This window comes from Oryx dammah, unplaced genomic scaffold (genome assembly GCF_014754425.2).
Source record: "Oryx dammah isolate SB20612 unplaced genomic scaffold, SCBI_Odam_1.1 HiC_scaffold_4, whole genome shotgun sequence".
Classification (NCBI taxonomy): Eukaryota; Metazoa; Chordata; class Mammalia; order Artiodactyla; family Bovidae; genus Oryx; species Oryx dammah.
This window is the reverse complement of record NW_024070188.1, coordinates 28,423,302-28,442,675: the sequence shown is the minus strand read 5'-3', so window position 1 is coordinate 28,442,675 and position 19,374 is coordinate 28,423,302. Positions and strand designations below refer to the sequence as shown.

The window sequence follows — 19,374 nt, the reverse complement described above, 5'->3', positions numbered from 1 at the left end:
TGATTAGTAATTTTGAGCACTTTTTCCTATTATTTTTAGCCATTTGTATATCATATTTGGAGAAATTCCTTTGAAGTTCTTTCTTTTTCCTTGAAGTTCTTTGCCTATTTTTGATTGAGTTATTTGATTTTTTTATGGTTGAGTTGTAGGAATTTTCCTTATATATTCTGGGCATTACCCCCTTATCAGATACATTATTTGCAAATTATTCTCTCATTATTTAAGTTGCCTTTTCACTCTGTTAATTTTGTCCTTTGATACACAGAATTGTTTAAGTTTGACTGAGTCACATTTGTCTATTTTTTTTTTTGGCCTGTTCATTTTGTGTCATATCCAAGAAATCATTGCCAAGTTCAATATCATGAAAATTTCCCCATTTTCTGTTAAGACTTTTACAGTTTTAGGTCTTATGGTTAGATTTTTAATCCATTTTGAGTTAACTTTTATATATGGTATAAGGATCCAACTTCATTATATTGTATGTGAATATCCATTTTTTTTTCCCCAGCACCATTTGTTGAAGAGACTGTCCCTTCTCTTTTTTTCTTAATTTATTTATTTTTAGTTGAAGGATAATTACAGTATTGTGTTGGTTTCTGCCATACATCAACATGGATCAGTCATAGTTATACATATGTCCCTTGTTCCTTCTCTTTTGCATGGTGCTGGCACCTTTACTAAGATCATTTGATTGTGCACTCAGAAATTTATTTCTAAGCTTGCCATTTTATTCCACTGGTCTGTATGTCCAATGTACACCAGTACCATGCCATTTTGACTGAGGTAGCTTTGTAATATGTTTTGAAATCAAGGATTTTGAATCTTCCAACTTTGTTTTTCTTTTTCAACATTTTTTTGGCTATTTGGGATTTCCCAGGTGGCTCAGTGGTAAAGAATCCACCTGCCAGTGCAGGAGCCACAGGAGATGCAGGTTCAGTCCCTGTGTTAGGAAGATCCCCTGGAGGAAGAAATGGAAACCCACTCCAGTATTCTTGCCAGGACAATCCCATGAACAGAGGAACCTGGCGAGATACAGTCCACAGGGTTGCAAAGAGTCAGACGTGACTGAACATGAGATCCCATATGCATTTTGGGATGAATTTTTCTCTTTTAGCCAAAAAAAGAAAAACCAAAAAACTGTTGAAATTTTGGTAGAGATAGGATTAAATAATCTTTGAAGGTTCCTTGTAATATTAAAATAATTGAAATATAGTAATATGTGTATCACTGAAGTAGAAGTTCAGCTCTGGGACTGTGAGTTTTTACCTCTAGAGGAACATTTATTCAGCATCTACTACATGCCAAGCATTGCAGCAATTCTGGGAGAGACCTCATTAGTGTACCTATTCTGCTCTACATGAAAAGCCAGGATTTCAGCAGGAATATGAGCCCAGGGCTGTGTCCTTACAGAGCCTGTGCTTTTCTCACACTACCCAGCTGCCTCCTCCTCCATCTCCTGGCAACTTCCTAAGAGGAGACAAACCCAAAAGTGATGAGAGTTTATCTTTTCATTGGTGCCACAACATGTGTAGGGGTGCTACTTGCTACTGTGTTTCAGGGGTTGTCACAGAACTTTTTAATTAGTTGCTTATGTATATTTGAATACTTAGTGTTCTTTGGAGTAACATGCCTAAGGGAACTACAATGTTTGAGTTTACTTTTATTTTTTAAATGAATAAAGTCCCACCTGGGACTTCTTATCATTCATGTGTATGTGACCAAATTCTTGCTGAGAAGAATGGAATAACCTTTCTCCCAACCATCTCTTCTCCTCTGTGTTCTACTCAAGATTTCCAATCCTGAGCGAGTAATGCAAGTGCTCCAGGATCATGCTGCAAAGACGGTCTTGCTGGCTTCATCTCATCCAACATGTGTGGCTTCTCAGGGCAACTATGACCAAATCTGGGAGACTATTTATAGCAACATCAACCTCTACCAGGTACAACAGGAAGAAATAACCAATATGCCTTTCTGTTCAACTCACCACCTGTTTGTAGACCTTAGAAATTTACTTTGGTGGGTTTTTAGAGATCCTCCCTCAAAAGAGGAATATAAAGAGGTGTAATACAATATGTTCTTGCTACCAGGGTTTATACTCAGCGGATAAGTACCAATGCAGAGTTGCGCACTCTAGTGCTGAATACTAGTGAGTTGGACATGGCTCAGATAGTAAAGCATCTGCCCGCAATGCGGGAGACCCAGTGTTTGATCCCTGGGTTGGGAAGATCCCCTGGAGAAGGAAATGGTAACCCACTCCAGTATTCTTGCCTGGAAAATCCCATGGACAGAGGAGCCTGGTAGGAGAAATCTTTTCCTACAGTCCATGGGGTTGCAAAGAGTCAGATACGACTGAAAAACTTCACTTTCACTTTCTTTAAATATTGTGAGTGTTTAGAGGGAGTGTGGTCTTCACAGGGTTGGTTCTATTGGGGAAAATCTCTTGAAGGAGGAGGAAATTGAGGTGGGCTTAAAGGAAGCAATCTTGCTGCCTTAGTCTCATCCAATACATGTGGCTTCCCAGGGCAACTATGACCAAATCTGGGAGATTTGGTCATAAATATATAGCAACATCAACCTCTACTAGGTACAACAGGAAGAAATAACCAATATGCCTTTCTGTTCAACTCACCACCTGTTTGTAGACCTTAGAATTTACTTTGAGCCACTAGGGACTTCCCTGGTGGCTCAGACGGTAAAGCGTCTGCCTATGATGCAGGAGATCCAGGTTCAGTCCCTGGGTCAGGAAGATCTTCTGGAGAAGGAAATGGCAACCCACTCCAGTATTCTTGCCTGGAAAATCCCATGGATGGAGGAACCTGGTAGGCTACAGTCCATGGGGTCACAAAGAGTCAGACACAACTGAGTGACTCCACTTTCACTTTCTGAAGGAAGCATGAGGCTTAGGAAAGTGGTGGTGGAGAGGGAAGTAGGCAGCCTGTTCTAGAAGAGAAACTTGAACAACAATGCAGAGGAGATACTGTATATGGAGTGTTCAAGCTCAGTGGGGTTGAGTGGAAGATTCATGTGGAAATAGAGTGAAGAGAAGTATTTTTAGTAGGGAGGAGAGGTACTTTGTGAATGCCCAGAAATCCAGACTAAGGAATTTGTGCTTAATCATATATATATAAATATATATGGATTAATGTGGCAGCTGGATATCAGTTGGATTGAAAGAGGGAAAGATTGGAGGGAGGGAAGTCAGATAGATAGCTACTATATAGGATAGGCATGGAGATTACCAATGAAGGAAAGTTTCTATACAAAGCTAGTGGATACTTATCTTTGCAATGGAACTATAAGATTTTTTAAATTTATTTATTTATTTGGTTGTGTCAGGTCTTAGTTGCAGCATTCAGGCTCCAGAGAGCACAGGCTCTGTGGCTATGGCACTGGGGCTCAGTTGCCCCGAGCTATGTGAGATCTCAGTTCACGAACCAGGGATCGAACCCATGTCCCCTGCATTGCAAGGCAGATTCTTAACCATTGGACCATGAGCAAAGTGCCTCAGAGCTGTAGGATTTTTTGAAGCTGTTCAGTTCAGTTCAGTCGCTCAGTCGTGTCCGACTCTTTGCGACCCCATGAATTGCAGCACACCAGGCCTCCCGGTCCATCACCAACTCCCGGAGTTCACGTCCATCGAGTCGGCGATGCCATCCAGCCATCTCATCCTCTGTCGTCCCCTTCTCCTCCTGTCTCCAATCCCTCCCAGCATCAGAGTCTTTTCCAATGAGTCAACTCTTCGCATCAGGTGGCCAAAGTATTGGAGTTTCAGCTTTAGCATCATTCCTTCCAAATAACACCCAGGACTGATCTCCTTTAGGATGGACTGGTTGGATCTTCTTGCAGTACAAAGGACTCTCAAGAGTCTTCTCCAACACCACAGTTCAAAAGCATCAATTCTTTGGTGCTCAGCTTTCTTCACAGTCTAACTCTCACATCCATACATGACTACTGGAAAAACCGTAGCCTTGATAGACGGACCTTTGTTGGCAAAGTAAGGTCTCTGCTTTTGAATATGCTCTCTAGGTTGGTCATAACTTTCCTTCCAAGGAGTAAGTGTCTTTTAATTTCATGGCTGCAGTCACCATCTGCAGTGATTTTGGACCCCCCCAAAAAATGTCTGACACTGTTTCCACTGTTTCCCCATCTATTTCCCATGAAGTGATGGGACCGGATGCCATGGTCTTAGTTTTCTGAATGTTGAGATTTAAGCCATCTTTTTCATTCTCCTCTCTCACTTTCATCAAGAGGCTTTTTAGTTCCTCTTCACTTTCTGGCATCAGGGTGGTGTCATTTGCATATCTGAGGTTATTTCTCCTGGCAATCTTGATTCCAGCTTGTACTTCTTCTAGTCCAGTGTTTCTCATGATGTACTCTGGATATAAGTTAAATAAGCAGGGTGACAATATACAGCCTTGACATACTCCTTTTCCTATTTGGAACCAGTCTGTTGTTCTATGACCAGAATGCAAAAGTAGGAAGTCAAGAAACACCTGGAGTAACAGGCAAATTTGGCCTTGGAGTATGGAATGAAGCAGGGCAAAGGCTAATAGAGCTTTGCCAAGAGAATGCACTGGTCATAGCAAACACCCTCTTCCAACAACACAAGAGAAGACTCTACATATCACCAGATGGTCAACACCAAAATCAGATTGATTATATTCTTTGCAGCCAAAGATGGAGAAGCTCTATACAGTCAGTAAAAACAAGACCAGGAGCTGACTGTGACTCAGATCATGAACTCCTTAATGCCAAATTCAGACTTAAATGAAGAAAGTAGGGAAAACCACTAGACCATTCAGGTATGACCTAAATCAAATCCCTTATGATTATACAGTGGAAGTGAGAAATAGATTTAAGGAAGGCTGAGTGCTGAAGAATCGATGCTTTTGAACTGTGGTGTTGGAGAAGACTCTTGAGAGTCCCTTGGACTGCAAGGAGATCCAACCAGTCCATTCTGAAGGAGATCAGCCCTGGGATTTCTTTGGAAGGAATGATGCTAAAGCTGAAACTCCAGTACTTTGGCCACCTCATTCAAAGTGTTGACTCATTGGAAAAGACTTTGATGCTGGGAGGGATTGGGGGAAGGAGGAGAAGGGGACGACTGAGGATGAGATGGCTGGATGGCATCACTGACTCGATGGACGTGAATCTGAGTGAACTCTGGGAGTTGGTGATGGACAGGGAGGCCTGGCGTGCTGCGATTCATGGGGTCGCAAAGAGTCAGACACGACTGAGCGACTGAACTGAACTGATGATAGACAGAGTGGCTGATAAACTATGGACGGAGGTTCGTGACATTGTACAGGAGACAGGGATCAAGACCATCCCAATGGTAAAGAAATGCAAAAAAGCAAAATGGCTGTCTGGGGAGGCCTTACAAATAGCTGTGAAAAGAAGAGAAGTGAAAAGCAAAGGAGAAAGGAAAGGTATAAGCATCTGAATGCAGAGTTCCAAAGAATAGCAAGAAGAGATAAGAATGCCTTCCTCAATGATCAATGCAAAGAAATAGAGGAAAAGAACAGAATGGGAAAGACTAGAGATCTCTTCAAGAAAATTAGAGATACCAAGGGAACATTTCATGCAGAGATGGCTCGATAAAGGACAGAAATGGTAGGGACCTAACAGAAGCAGAAGATATTAACAAAAGGTGGCAAGAATACACAGAAGAACTGTACAAAAAAGATCTTCACGACCCGGATAATCACGATGGTGTGATCACTCACCTAGAGCCAGACATCCTGGAATGTGAAGTCAAGTGGGACTTAGAAAGCATCACTACAAACAAAGCTAGTGGAAGTGATGGAATTCCAGTTGAACTATTTCAAATCCTGGAAGATGATGCTGTGAAAGTGCTGCACTCAGTATGCCAGCACATTTGGAAAACTCAGCAGTGGCCACAGGACTGGAAAAGGTCAGTTTTCATTCCAATCCCAAAGAAAGGCAATGCCAAAGAATGCTCAAACTACTGCACAATCGCACTCATCTCACATGCTAGTAAAGTAATGCTCAAAATTCTCCAAGCCAGGCTTCAGCAATACGTGAACCATGAACTTCCAGATGTTCAAGCTGGTTTTAGGAAAGGCAGAGGAACCAGAGGTCAAATTGCCAACATCTGCTGGATCATGGAAAAAGCAAGAGAGTTCCAGAAAAATATCTTTTTCTGCTTTATTGACTATGCCAAAGCCTTTGAGTGTGTGGATCACAATAAACTGTGGAAAATTCTGAAAGAGATGGGAATACCAGACCACCTGCCCTGCCTCTTGAGAAACCTATATGCAGGTGAGGAAGCAACAGTTAGAACTGGACATGGAACAACAGACTGGTTCCATATAGGAAAAGAAGTACATCAAGGCTATATATTTGAAGCTGTTATCAGCTATTGTTTGTTGCTCTAAAAAAAGAGTTTTGTTTCATTTGCTATTTAAGATAGCAATACCAGTGTGTTTATAGTCTGAGTGGAAGGAGGAGTGGAGAAGAGATAAAGACATGAAAGCGTAAATCTGAGAAACAGATGACCCTGGGGGAATGAGATGAAGAAACCAGGCGCATGAGTAATTTTGAAAAAGGGAGAATGGCGTCACTTCCCTTGCAGTGAATGAATTTTCAGGTGCAGAAAGGTACATAGAATTTTCAGGTGCAGAAAGATAAGATACAGGAACTTGTGAATGGCCCTGGCTCTCTCAGAGAGAGGAGGAAGAGATCTGCATTAGTAAGGTAGAAGGTGTGAGTGACACACGAGGAGGCGTATCACTATAGGGAGGCCACAGAACCACCAGTGAGATAAAAATAGAAGGATGCCAGTGTAGTTCACAGAGCCCAGTCGAAGTAAGAGGGCATAAATTTATAGTGAGTCCATTCTGCGTAATTACTACTTTCACCCCTAAAGATAATTATAGAGTGACTAAAAATTACACATAAAGTCACAGGTATACAGAAGTTTAGTAAAATGCTAGAGGAAAGAAGCACTATCATGGTCCACTATCTGGGAGTGGGCATGGGGGAAAGGTGAAGCCCGAAATACATCAAATGAGTTGCAGGTTGTCTGTAAGCAAACACAGGCTGGAAGCATGCCCATGTCCACACACACACCTTCTATACCTTTTCAATCTAGAAAGTCTAGAGAATCTAATGAGTAATGAATTGGCCACACAGACCAGGAAGAGATGCAGCCTACCATATCATGGCCCTCCCTGGCCCCTGAATTGCCCAATAGGGTGTGCAGCTACCAGTGACAGCCCCTCCTCAGCTAATATCCTGCCAGACTTGAAAAATTTGCCACATAGTTCATATTCCATTGCCATTTCACACTGAGGTATATGTCAGCATTCAAAGAGACCTTCTACTAACAAGGGGACATTTTAAAAACATCTGGCTCTTCTGCTTCTTGAACCAGACTTGAGGGGAAGGAAACAAGGAGTATGGAAAAAGGGAGTGGGGTGAAGGCAGAGTCAGCTCAAGTATCTCTGAACAGGACCTCTGTTCCTAGGATCCTGATAGTCAAAGGTGCTGGTGAAATTACCCAGGAAGTTCTGGTATTAACATCGGAGGGCCATCACCACAAATCTATTTACCTCCTTGGCTATGAGAGCAGAGGAAACTAAATTCCTGGGGGCTAATAGGATGAAAGGAAGGTGGAAAGAAGAGAAAGAATATCACTTTCTGGCTAGTTCAGTTCACTTCAGTTGCTCAGTCATGTCTGACTCTTTGTGACCCCATGAACCGCAGCACGCCATGCCTCCCTGTCCATCACCAACTCCCGAAGTTTACCCAAACTCATGTCCATTGAGTCAGTGATGCCATCCAACCGTCTCATCCTCTGTCATCCCCTTCTCCTCCTGCCCTCAATCTTTCCCAGCATCAGAGTCTTTTCCAATGAAAAGGTCTTTTCTGGCTAGTTACTGACTTGTAAAATTGTTCTTGAAATTGACCAAAGGAAGAGAAATGTGAGTGCTGTATTTTTAAGCTGATTTATGGTATATAGACCCAAGGAGACTTAGAATATCTATAGAGTCTAGAAGTGGAACATGGGAGGAAACATAACACACACACACACACACACACACACACACACACACACATTACCCATATTAGTGTCATATAAGTTTTTCAGTTGCCTATTCATTTGTTCAGTAATAATTGCATGGCTACTGCTTTAGTGCCAGGAATTGTGCTGGCTTAGGGAATGAAACATGCAGTTAACAAGTGAACAGAGAACTAAATCTGCATCTCTAATGTGTGGGTGCCATGCAGAAAACCAAGAAGTAGAGGGCAGTGGGGTAGAGAGGAGCACCCTCTGGTAGGGAGTTCAGCCAAGATCTTCAAAAAAGGGTGCATGTGAGCTGAAATTTGATGAACAAGGAATCAGCCATGCACACAAGCTGGAAAAGAGGTATCCAAGTAGGGACCAGAAAATAGAACAGGGTTTAAAAAGTAAATCCTGAGGCAGCAACCAATAGGCAGCAGCCACCTTCCTTCACATTTTCCTATGGGTGATGCTTTGTGAACTGCTCCAGTACTGCTTTGGCCAAGCACTTTATACAGTATCAGAGCATCAGTGGTAATGTTGCTGCCATTCTGAATGGTGAATACTAGTGAGATGAAATTAGGATTAAGTAAAAGGTGGCAACTGGGAATATGGGTAGAGTTTTAAAGCTCTGTTACTATTTTGCAAGCACGCAGCAGTCAAGTATGAATTTTAGTGTGTATATGCTGAGCAGAATCCTGATTCTGAACACTAATATCCTATGAAAAATAACTTTCCTAAGGCCCTTCTGCATGAAGGAAAGCAAACCTCACAGTACTGTTCATTTTGACAGTTCTGAGAGAATACAGGCACTAACTGTACAGCAACTTCAGAACAGTTTTTGAAAAATTCTTAGTGAAGACTCTTGGCCAGTAACCTCTCTTTAGAGAGTTTTTTTTTTTTTTTTTAGAGAGTTTTTTAATGTTTTTTTTTTTTTTAAATTTTTGAGTAGTTTTAGATTTACAGAAAGGTTGCAAAGACAGTACAGAGAGTTTGCAAGTACAAAGAGTTCTCAGGGCACCACAATGCATTGATTGTCACATCTCCCCAGTCTCCTCAGGTCTGTGCCTGTTCCTTAGTCTGTCTTTGTTTATCATGACCTTGACAGTCTTTAGCAGTACTGGCCAGGCAACCTGTAGAATGTTTCCTAATTTGAGTTTGTCAGACTTTTTTTTTAGTGGTTACACTGGGATTATAGGTTTTGGCTAAGAACACCCCAGAGGTGAAGTGCCCTTCTCATCACATCATATCAGGGACAAACGCCATCAACATGACATCATTGGGATGTTCATTTTGACCGCATGGTGAAGCTATTAATGTTTGCCAGTTTTCTTCATTGTAAAGTTACCATTTTTCTCTGTAAGGAGTTTCTAAAAAATCAACTTAAACTACAAAAGTAAAAACTAAATAAACTAATGGGGACTCTAGTACTTGTGCCCTCTATTTACTACCTCAGGTTTATACTGGTATTGCTTCAGGCCTTTTCAATGCATTTTCATCCATACATATGTCCCTATTTAAAGAATACATATATGTATATATACAGTATAATTTTATTTTTAATTTTCTATATGAACCATCTGTCATACCCTATGGATATTTTTCTGTAATGTACTTTTTTCACCAAACAGTACATCTTAGAGGCCTGTCTCTGCTGTTCTTTTTAATGGCTGCATTATATTTTCTTATATACTATAGATCTCACAGCTACCCTTCTATGGATGCTTATTGCAATTTGCCCCCCAGTTATTAATAGAAACCATGGTTACTGAACTTTCTTGTTTATGCCTCCTGTGCAGAGATGTGTCTCTTTTGCATAGATATTTAGAAGCTGATTTTCTAAGTTACAGAATGTGCACATTTGAAATTTTTCATAAATCCTGCCAAAGTGGTAATACCATTTTTACCTAATTAGCAAGTTATAAGAAAACCTGTTTTCCCACAGCCATTTTAACATTGAATATGCTTGTCTAAATATTGATAATGTTTGTCATGTTTCTATTACAGTGTAAATTGGCCTTTTATTTAATATTAGCATGGAAGACTGGCCACTCTTTTCTTTATAAACACAACTCTAATTTGACATTCATGTAAAGATCTAGGTTTGGGAGGTAAAGAAATAACATCAAAATTTCATAACTGACAAAAGTATAATAACTACAAAGAGATAATTCTGATCCAAATGGACTGCATTTTTAGATATTCTTTTGAAGAAAATTTAACTGCAGTCCTAATCAGAAGAAGAATCAGCTAGCCCTGCATGGATCCTCCCAGACCTGTAATTAAGTCATTGTGTCCAATGCCATTCTCCCCCCAAACACCTGTTTATGAAAATGGCTTTGTATGGACATTAAATACTGCTATTGATCATCATATTTCTAAAGATATGGTTTAAATTGGTCACTGTTCTTTAACTTTATGGTAAAGTGGCAAAAAACACTGTATCCTTTGCTTCTTCTTTTGCTTCTTCTCACTGGCCACACCAAAGAGGGAAGAAGAGGACAGTCATTTTCTCCTCTCTATGTTCTGGTTCCCCTCCACCTCCAGCGATTATGTGTTACCATGAGTATGTGGTGTACGCTCACAAAAGTGGTGTTGTATGTTTCCTGAACTTCTATAGGAAGTTCACGGAAACACGAAACACCTTTTTCCCGGCTTCCCTCATTAAATTCAATAGAACATTTTAAAAAGAAACATTTGCTTATGACAATAGTGACATGTATTTATCACAGAAAATTTGGAAAATATAGAAAAGTTCAAGGAAGAATATACGGATCACCCATTATTTTATCACCCAAATATAACAGTATTGTTAGCATTTGGTCTATATCATCCTTCCAGTCTTTTTATTCTGTGTGTATACACAAGTAAACTGTAGAGACATTTGGGCAGGTGGGAAATACTTAATAGGTTTACTTTCCCCCTAATTATTCCCTCCACTCTACCTCCCACTCCACTGCCCCTGCCAGTTTTCCAGGAGAAAATGAGATTTGCAATCAGTGGAAAACTCAGAACTGTCAAAATACATGAACTCAGCCATTCTGATGAAGATCCAGATACAAGGTAGAATAAATGTCAAAGAAGGTAACCAGCCCAGGAAGAGAGAAAGAACACGGTTGGTGGTGATGTTCTGCTTCCTCATCAGCCCTCTGCTAACCTGCTTTGTGTCCAGTTCTCTTAGGGAAATACACTTGTGGACTTTCAGCATTTCCTGAGCAGTTTGTCTCTGTGGGTTATGGTTAGCTCATTGTTCCCGGAGGATGCTGGGCTCTCTGTCTTTACTCACCCTAGCCTGCTGTGCCGCCTTCCTTTCTTCCCAGCAACCTGCCAGTCCAACAGTATTCTTGTAGTTTGTTCAGTCATTCCTTCAAAGTCATTCACTGCAACTTGACGTCACTTTCTATTCCTTCCTGTGTAATTCTGGATAATTTTAGAAGCCTGAAAGAGTCACAAACCTATCAGAGAAAAGCTATGGCTCCTAGCCTACCCCCTGGAGCTTGGAAATGTCATCTTTATCTGGGTGGCCATGTGCCAAAATAAATGTTCAAGTACTATGGGAAAAGAAGATGGATACTGGGGAGCAACCGTTAAGGACTTGTTTCTATCATAAGGACTTGTTGGAATTCTGAGAACCACTGTTAGAAGACAAGTAACACAAGCAAGCCATTGACACTCAGTGTTTTCATGAGAATCAGTTCTACTATAAAAGAGCACATATTATGAGAATGGGGTAAATGCCCAGGGACAGGCAGAGAGGGCCTGACCAGAGGGCAGGAGTGGGACCACACATCAATATCACCTTCTTCACAGTTTTCCTTAGGGCCCTAGGTTCATGACCTCACCCTTCTCGAAAGGTGACTGTGGAAATAAGTGTAAACCACAGGTTCTGTGATCAGTCCTACAGGGCTGACTGACTAATGCCATCCCTGGTCAGGAGAGAACTGGCATGTTCTGAGCACCTATGAGGTACCAGCAACTTATTTTCCAAATTTGTGCTATTTTACAAATGTGAAAAAAGGATCAAGACTTTAAATTATTAAGTCATATAGCTTAAAAGTAGAAGAGTTTAATCCACTGATCTCTGTCAGTCTGGGACAAGACTAGATTAGAGAGGTTCAGGGTTCCAAACATCTACAAATGCATGGGTCATCTTTTCATAAAATGAATCATAGTAAAAATAGTGACCTCTAATTTATTTTAGAAACCCAGATTTTCATATGTCAGGTTGAAATGGATCATAATGCTCTTCTACTTGTTCATGAAATATGCCTTGGATCAGGAGATTTACTTTTGTGATAACCCAACTTTGATTTTGTTAATAAGATTGCAAATGTTTATGTAATTCAACTAATGCTACTTTTTTCCTAGAATGAAAACACTAAGGAAGATGACCTTTCAGTGCAACAAGATGAAAATGACCCAGCAGCAATAAATCTTAGCCAGTGTGTTAATAAGCCTGTGAAGCAGAAGAAAGAGACAGGGTAAAATGAAATCACTTAATGGTGACTCAAGAAAATGATTAAACACTGTGGAGAAAACTGAATGATTGCTTAACATGTCAGTTACAAGTTAACTAAAAAATATTCAAGGCTGAAATAAAAGTAGTGTTACAGCCAACCAGATAACTAATGTTTCACCCTAGGACTGAATTTTTAATGAGAGTGATTGCTAAGAGAAATTTCTTTTAAATTTGTACATATAGAGCCATTATTTTCCTTCCAGTGGATTTTAAGAGTAGCTATTGTGAAATTAAATAAAATGACTTCAGTATGCTGTATGTGAATTTTCTGAACCACTTTGAGGTGAAAGGCCTTTGTTCTGTTTTTCCTGCCTGCTAAAGGTACAGTTATGCAATGGCCCTACAGCTGCTGGGCTTGGATGACAGGAATGGGCCCAGTGACAGGGATCCTGTCCTGATGAGGGGGACCTACTTGTCCTTTCTGTATCTGCGTCACCTGAGGATCCGGGAGCTGCAGGTATGTGGATGGTCTTGCATGCATCTGAATTGTTTGGTTGTCTGTAAAGGGGGCTTGCCTGCTGCTCCAGCAATGTGCATTTTTACACTTTGTTCTGATTCTTCCATGAAATCAAGCCTTTTGGAGGGTGGTGTGTTCCTCTCCCAGCAGTAGGGTTGACCTGCCAACTTCTGGGACCCCAGTAAGTTTCACTCTGTAGGGTGGGCCAGCAAAGGCAGGGTCATGACCCTGTTCTTTCTTTGTTTCAGCGCATCTGCTTAGGAATTCTGAACTATTTTAGATCTGTTGAGCGAACGCTGACGATCAACACTTCAGGCCTTACCTTGGTTTCAGGGAGCCTGGTCCCTACCTCAGAAGACAGTTCCTGGGTAAATAAAGCAAAAGGAGGCATGGGCGCCTCGCAAGGCCTAGGTGCTCACCACTGTGCCCACGGGACACCTGCTGAGCACAAGGTGAGGATTGTGTTACAGTTTTTTTTCCCATGATCATCTTGTCTTCCAAGCTACTTCTTCTTAGCACCTGGAATCAGTTAAAATAATGAAGTAACAGGTGGGAGTTTCTAGGAAAATAACTTTTTTGAAAAATTGCAGTGAAAAGGGAAATGGCTTTTTAACCACAATAAATACAGTGTCCACTTGAGAGCAGGACACAGGCAGAGAACATGAAGCCCTGGAAACCACAATAGGAAGGAAGGCAGGCATTTAACTGCTGATTTATCCACTTTATAGTGAACAGACCAAGAGGAGCCCTTTCAGAAAACCACATGTCCTTACAGAGGAATTCTTATAAGACCCTCCTTGACATTGCAAGAAGTACTTTTTTTTTTTTTTTGCCTCTTTTCTGTTTTCTAAGCCCCAATTTAAAAAAATAGATTAAAAAATAAATGTAGGAAAAAAACTTGAAAGATTCAAATATTGAATTATTCTATCCCTCCCCAAACCTGCTAGTCCCTTGGTGCTTTTAATATCTCTTGGATATATTTTTATATAATCTAAAAAAACTCATATTAAATCTCATATTAAATCCCTTTCTTTGGGAGTAAAGTTGAAAAATGTATTTTCTTGAAATATTGTAGACACTCTTGCAATATGTTCATCTTAATCTCCAGAAATTTTATTCTTGATGGTAGGGTTTAATATGAATTTTTTATCTTCTTAAAAGATACTAGCTTGACAAATGTGAAAAATAATATCTATTTTGCTACTAAATAGGTCATATTTTAAACTTGTATGACCCGTGACTTATGATTGTCATGTTTTATTAAGGGTATGAAATCTTATTATCAACTGTTGCTCATATGCAGTCTGGAGTAGTGCTGTCCAGTAGAAATGTAACACAAACCACAGATGTCATATACAATTTTCTAATAGCCATATTTTAAAAAACATAAAGAAACATGAAATTAATTTTAATAATGTAATCTATTTAAACCCAGTGTATCTAAAATATCATCCTTCTAACATGTAATCAATATAAAGAAATCATTGATGAGATATTATATATTTTTTCATACTAAATCTTCAAAACCTGTTGTTAATATGCAGCTCATATGTACAGGTATAGTACATCTCAACTCAGATGAGATGAGTTACATCTCAAGCCACATTTCATGTGCTCCATAGCCACATGTGATTAGAGCCTACTGTATTGAAAAATTCAGCTCTGGATATTAGAAAACATTTTCTTATTTTTCCTGCCTAGTCATTTCAAGTCCAACTTACTCAATATCTGGGAAATTCTTCTTTTTGGTCTTCTTCCCTATCAATTTCCCCCTCCCCTCTCCTCACTGTATACAGATTTCCCTTTTTACCTTTCTTCCTTCTTCGCTTGATCCTAATTTATGGTGAGCCAAGTTCAGTTAGTATGTCCCTCAGTGGAACTGGAAAGGAGGGTTAAGACACTTTTGAAACAAACACACCCATAAAACAAACACATCTTTTGTCTTGCTAATATCCAGCCTGTCTTATACCACATCTGGGTGTGTTATTTGCTAATAGATTAAAAAAAGATCTTTCTTACCACTGCACCCCTCTCCCAGTTTGTTTGTTCTAGGATGGGGTAGGGTGGAAAGGAAGGGTGGAGAGAGGAGACAAATCCCATCCTGTCCCATTGATTATAGGAGGAGTTTTTCAAGGGTAACACAGTATTTCTTTCCTATGGTCTCATAAATGGTAGGAATAACATCACCCTTAAGAAACTGCCAGCAGCTGCTACTTTAGTGTGAGAAACTCAAGGAGGTAGCCTTTCTTTGAGGTCTTTAATAGGACCATGTGATTTAGCTGCACTCCTTGTATGTGGCCATGTCAGCATTTAATCTAGAATGTCCAGACTAACTATGTGATTCTTTCTCATGTAGAGGATGGAAGAAACAGATGCTAATTTGTTGGGTTGATCTTACTAGACCAGAGCTAAGGCTACCTGGAGCAAGATTTTGGGGCTTAGCAGCCAGCAGAGATAAAGAAGAAGCAACTGAGATGGAAACCCTCTTCCCTGGGCCCAGGGTGTTTGATCGCACAAGGAAAATCTTAGGCCAGTATTAACACATATTTGCTCAGTGATAATACCAAAAAAGGAAAGCCCCTACAACCTGTCATGGGCACTTTGCCACGTGCCTACTTTAGGCACAAATTCTTGCCATTATGGGACTATTTAATAGGCATGTGGCGGAGTAGAAAAGCCCCCAGAATGAGAGGCAGCAGGCTTTTCCTGGCTGTTTGACCTTGAGCATGTTTCTTCAGGCATGTAGGCCTGACACATTATGGCATGTTCAGGATCTGCCTAGATTTGGCATGCCGGTATCAGAGACTGTTGTAAGCAAGTAGCGGGAGATAAAGCTGCAGAAGAAAGGAGACCATGAAAGGCTAGGCTCTGTTCAGGACATGGAACTAATTTCAAGATTGGTGAGGAAGAGAGAATTTTAAACAAGAAAATGGCACTCCTCATTGCTTTTTAAATTTCTCAAGATCTTTGCCCAAACATAATCATGTTTATTCCCTTGCTTGAACTGTTCATGAATTTTTCTATTCTCACAAGATAAAGTGATAAAGTCCAAGCCCTTTAGTGAAGTTTACAAGGCTGGGTGCAAGCCGGCCCCTGCCAACCTCTCGGACCTCATTTCCCTCCTCCTGTCCCTATACCTTCATTCTTACAGACCTGGGCCTGCCCTTCCTCTGAAGGGGCAGAGCTGTTCATGCCTCTGAATCTTATATTTAGCTACCTTTTTGTCCCTTACCTCCTCTCCTTGATAAAGGCTCACTCTATTCAAGTCCATTCAAACGTTACCTCTCTGAGAAGTCTTTCTTATTTCTCTATACAGAGCTTAGTGCTTCTTCCTCTGATTTATCTACCTACATTACAGCACGTGACTCATTCCAGACTGTTGGCTTATCTACTCCCACAGGCCATGAGCCCATTATTCATTCATTCTCCCATTCATATACCCCACAAATGTTCTGACCAATAAATATACTAGGCACTAGGCATACAGCAGTAAACAAAACTGTCACAAATTCTTGCCATTATGGGACTATTTAATAGAAAGAGACAGATATTAAATAAATAAGTGACACTGCAGAATGGCTAAAGGTTTGACACCAAAGTTTCTCCAGACATCCTAGGCCCTTGCAGTTGGGAGGTGCCAGTGGACTGTGAGGAGAAGTGACATGTGTCACTTCAGTCCAAAGCATGTAAGGGCTGACCCATGACCCTCCAGCTCTCTTCCCCTGCTGCAGCCAGTGGAAGGCATGTGTCAAGCCACAAAATAGAAACATCCTCGATCCTTGGGTCACTGCTAGAAGAGAGAAGCCTAGAAGGCAACTAGTCCTGCAGTGGGCTCTGCCTGAGTTAGAAATTAATTTGAAGTGTTGACTACTGAGCTTTAAGGTTGTTTGTCACAGAATAATCTAGCCTTTGTGGACTGGTAAAGATGGTGATAGAAGCTGTGGTGAAAAATTAAGTAGGATAAGGGGATAGAGAGTTGGTGATAGGATATTGCAGGTGGAAGGGAGGTGATCAGGGAAGGCCTTACTGAGAAGGTACACTCTGAGTAAAGACCTGAAGGAAATCAGGAAGCAGACCATGTGACTGACTGGCAGAAGAGCAAAGGCCCGAGGCAGAACTGTGCCCAGCAGTGTCATAGGAACAGCAAGGAGCTTAGTGCAGCAAATGAGGTTAGAGAGACTGGAATAATTATACAGGGCCTTGTGGATCATTCTGAGGGCTTTGAGTGAGAAGAAGAGCCCTTCGAGAGTTTTGAGAGTGATGTGATTTGACTTTTTTTTTTTTAAACATCTTTGCTGCTGTATTGAGAATAGACTGAAGGGCTGAACAGAGACTAGCTACTACATTGATCAAACTAGAGACACCATCTGAGAAGACACAGGATGAGAAATGGTTAGGTTCTGTATGATTTCCAGGCTGTTGGGATGTAGAATATGAGAGAAGTCATTGTTGATTTCAAAGTTTTGGCCTGAATATCTGTAAGTTTGGAGTTGCCATCATCTATGATGTGGTTAGCGCAAATTTGTTGGGAAGATCGGGCTCTTGGTTAAGGGCATTGAAACTTTGCCATTCTTAATAGAAGTTCAGGTGGCAAAAAGCAAATAGAGAACTGCATATATATCTTTCATCTAGTAGGTATCTAATAAATGTTTGTTGAACAAAAGAAAGACTGTTCATAACAGAATAGTTGTGAGGTCACAAAAAGTCTACATAAATGAAAGTGCTTTGCAGAGTCTATCATACTGTTCAAATTCAGAAAAAAATAGTTTTGGTAAAGTATTATACTCTACAAGTGAGGCGGAGACTAGGAGATATTTTTTGTTTTCCTTTTAAAAGATTTAAAATATTGAGCCTAAAGACTGAATCATTCACCCAACAAAGTTTGATGAGTTCTTAGACTGTATTAATATTATTATTAGTAGTAGTACTGTTTATTATTTGAAATTAATGAAAAGATGATTTAGAAAAAGGCAAGTTAGTCAGAGAAGTGTTCCAAAAGGCCTAAACTTTTTGTTAACAAGTGATAGCAGAAACCAGTAGAGTGAAAAGAGTTAATGATGGCCCACCAATTTTCCTATAACTACTATACTCAAATAGTTACCTTGGCATCAGTAAATTTGCAGACTTAAAAGCATATGAATTATCCCAAAGGTCAGATTATACCTTAGCCAAACAGGTAATTATTGCCTTCCTTTTCTTGCCACTCCTCCAAGAATAATATTGAAGGATCAACTTTCTACAACACAAAAAACATTAGAAGGAAGGTCTTCTACATAGCCATGGAAGAAACTAAAATAAAAAGGAAATATTATAATGACTGAACCATAATTCTACGTAGGGTAATTTGGACATCTGGTCTTCAGGTTCATCTTCTATGGACACAAGCATACATTTCAGACACAGGGAGGGAAAGGGAAAAATATATATGTCTATCTAAAGGGCTCAAACAATGAATTGGGTATGGGGAAAGTGGGGAGGGAAAAAGACCATTTAAATAGCTGGTAGCATTAGAGTCAGTGTCTTGACTCTGTTATTGCTTTCCATCAGCTTTAGAACTTAATCTAGTTGCCATTTCTTTAACAGCTCAGGAAATTGTGCTATACAAGGACACTGAGAAAGAAAGGTCTTTTCCAATGAAGTGGGTAAAGCATACCATATTAAGTTGTCCCTTTTTTTCCTCAGAGAATAATTCATTTTGCATAACAGGCTTTAGGAGCTAAATGCCAATAGAAGTCAACATGTTAATCTAAGTGAACTGTTTAATTTTTTTATGTTCATGTAATTTTCTCAGCAGCATTTCTGTTTTCCACTGGTGCCTATCATTTCACAAAAAACAACATGTTCACTTTTGGCACTCCTAGACAAAGGAAGCTCCTAATTATCAAAAAGTTTTTGCCTAAAAGAATAGTAAAAAGTATACCAAAAGCAACCACCTACCAGAAAAATGTTTAACAAAAAAATATTTTCTTGGTGGAATGTCATGAACCATAGCTATTATTTAGAAATGGTCCTAGTTTTACTTATTAGAATATTTCTGAGTTTCAGCTTGAATATTTAAAAATCTGTAATTGAATGAACAACTCATTAAAGAGGAGTCTTTTCAGGGACTTTAAATATTTAATTACCTGGTGTACTTAAGTGAAAGTGAAGTCGCTCAGTCGTGCCAGACTCTTTGCGACCCCATGGACTGGGGCCTACCAGGCTTCTCTGTCCATGGGATTTTCCAGGCAAGAATACTGGAGTGGGTTACCATTTCCTTCTCCAGGGGATCTTCCCGACCCAGGGATCGAACCCGGGTCTCCCACATTGGAGGCAGGCGCTTTAACCTCTGAGCCACCAGGGAAGCACAGGACATAAAAACTGATACAGAGC

The 19,374-nt window shown here is 40.2% G+C and overlaps 1 protein-coding gene across 1 annotated transcript in view; it reads left to right on the top strand.

Annotated features, from left to right (window-relative positions):
* Nucleotides 1-19,374, top strand: part of LOC120862521 — a 196,948-nt gene that overhangs the window by 52,564 nt on the left and 125,010 nt on the right. Inside the window, exons 11-14 of the mRNA XM_040238532.1 lie at nucleotides 1,790-1,939; nucleotides 12,395-12,507; nucleotides 12,867-13,002; nucleotides 13,251-13,454. Of these exons, the coding sequence (XP_040094466.1) occupies nucleotides 1,790-1,939; nucleotides 12,395-12,507; nucleotides 12,867-13,002; nucleotides 13,251-13,454 (603 nt within the window). The remainder of the gene's footprint in view (nucleotides 1-1,789; nucleotides 1,940-12,394; nucleotides 12,508-12,866; nucleotides 13,003-13,250; nucleotides 13,455-19,374) is intronic.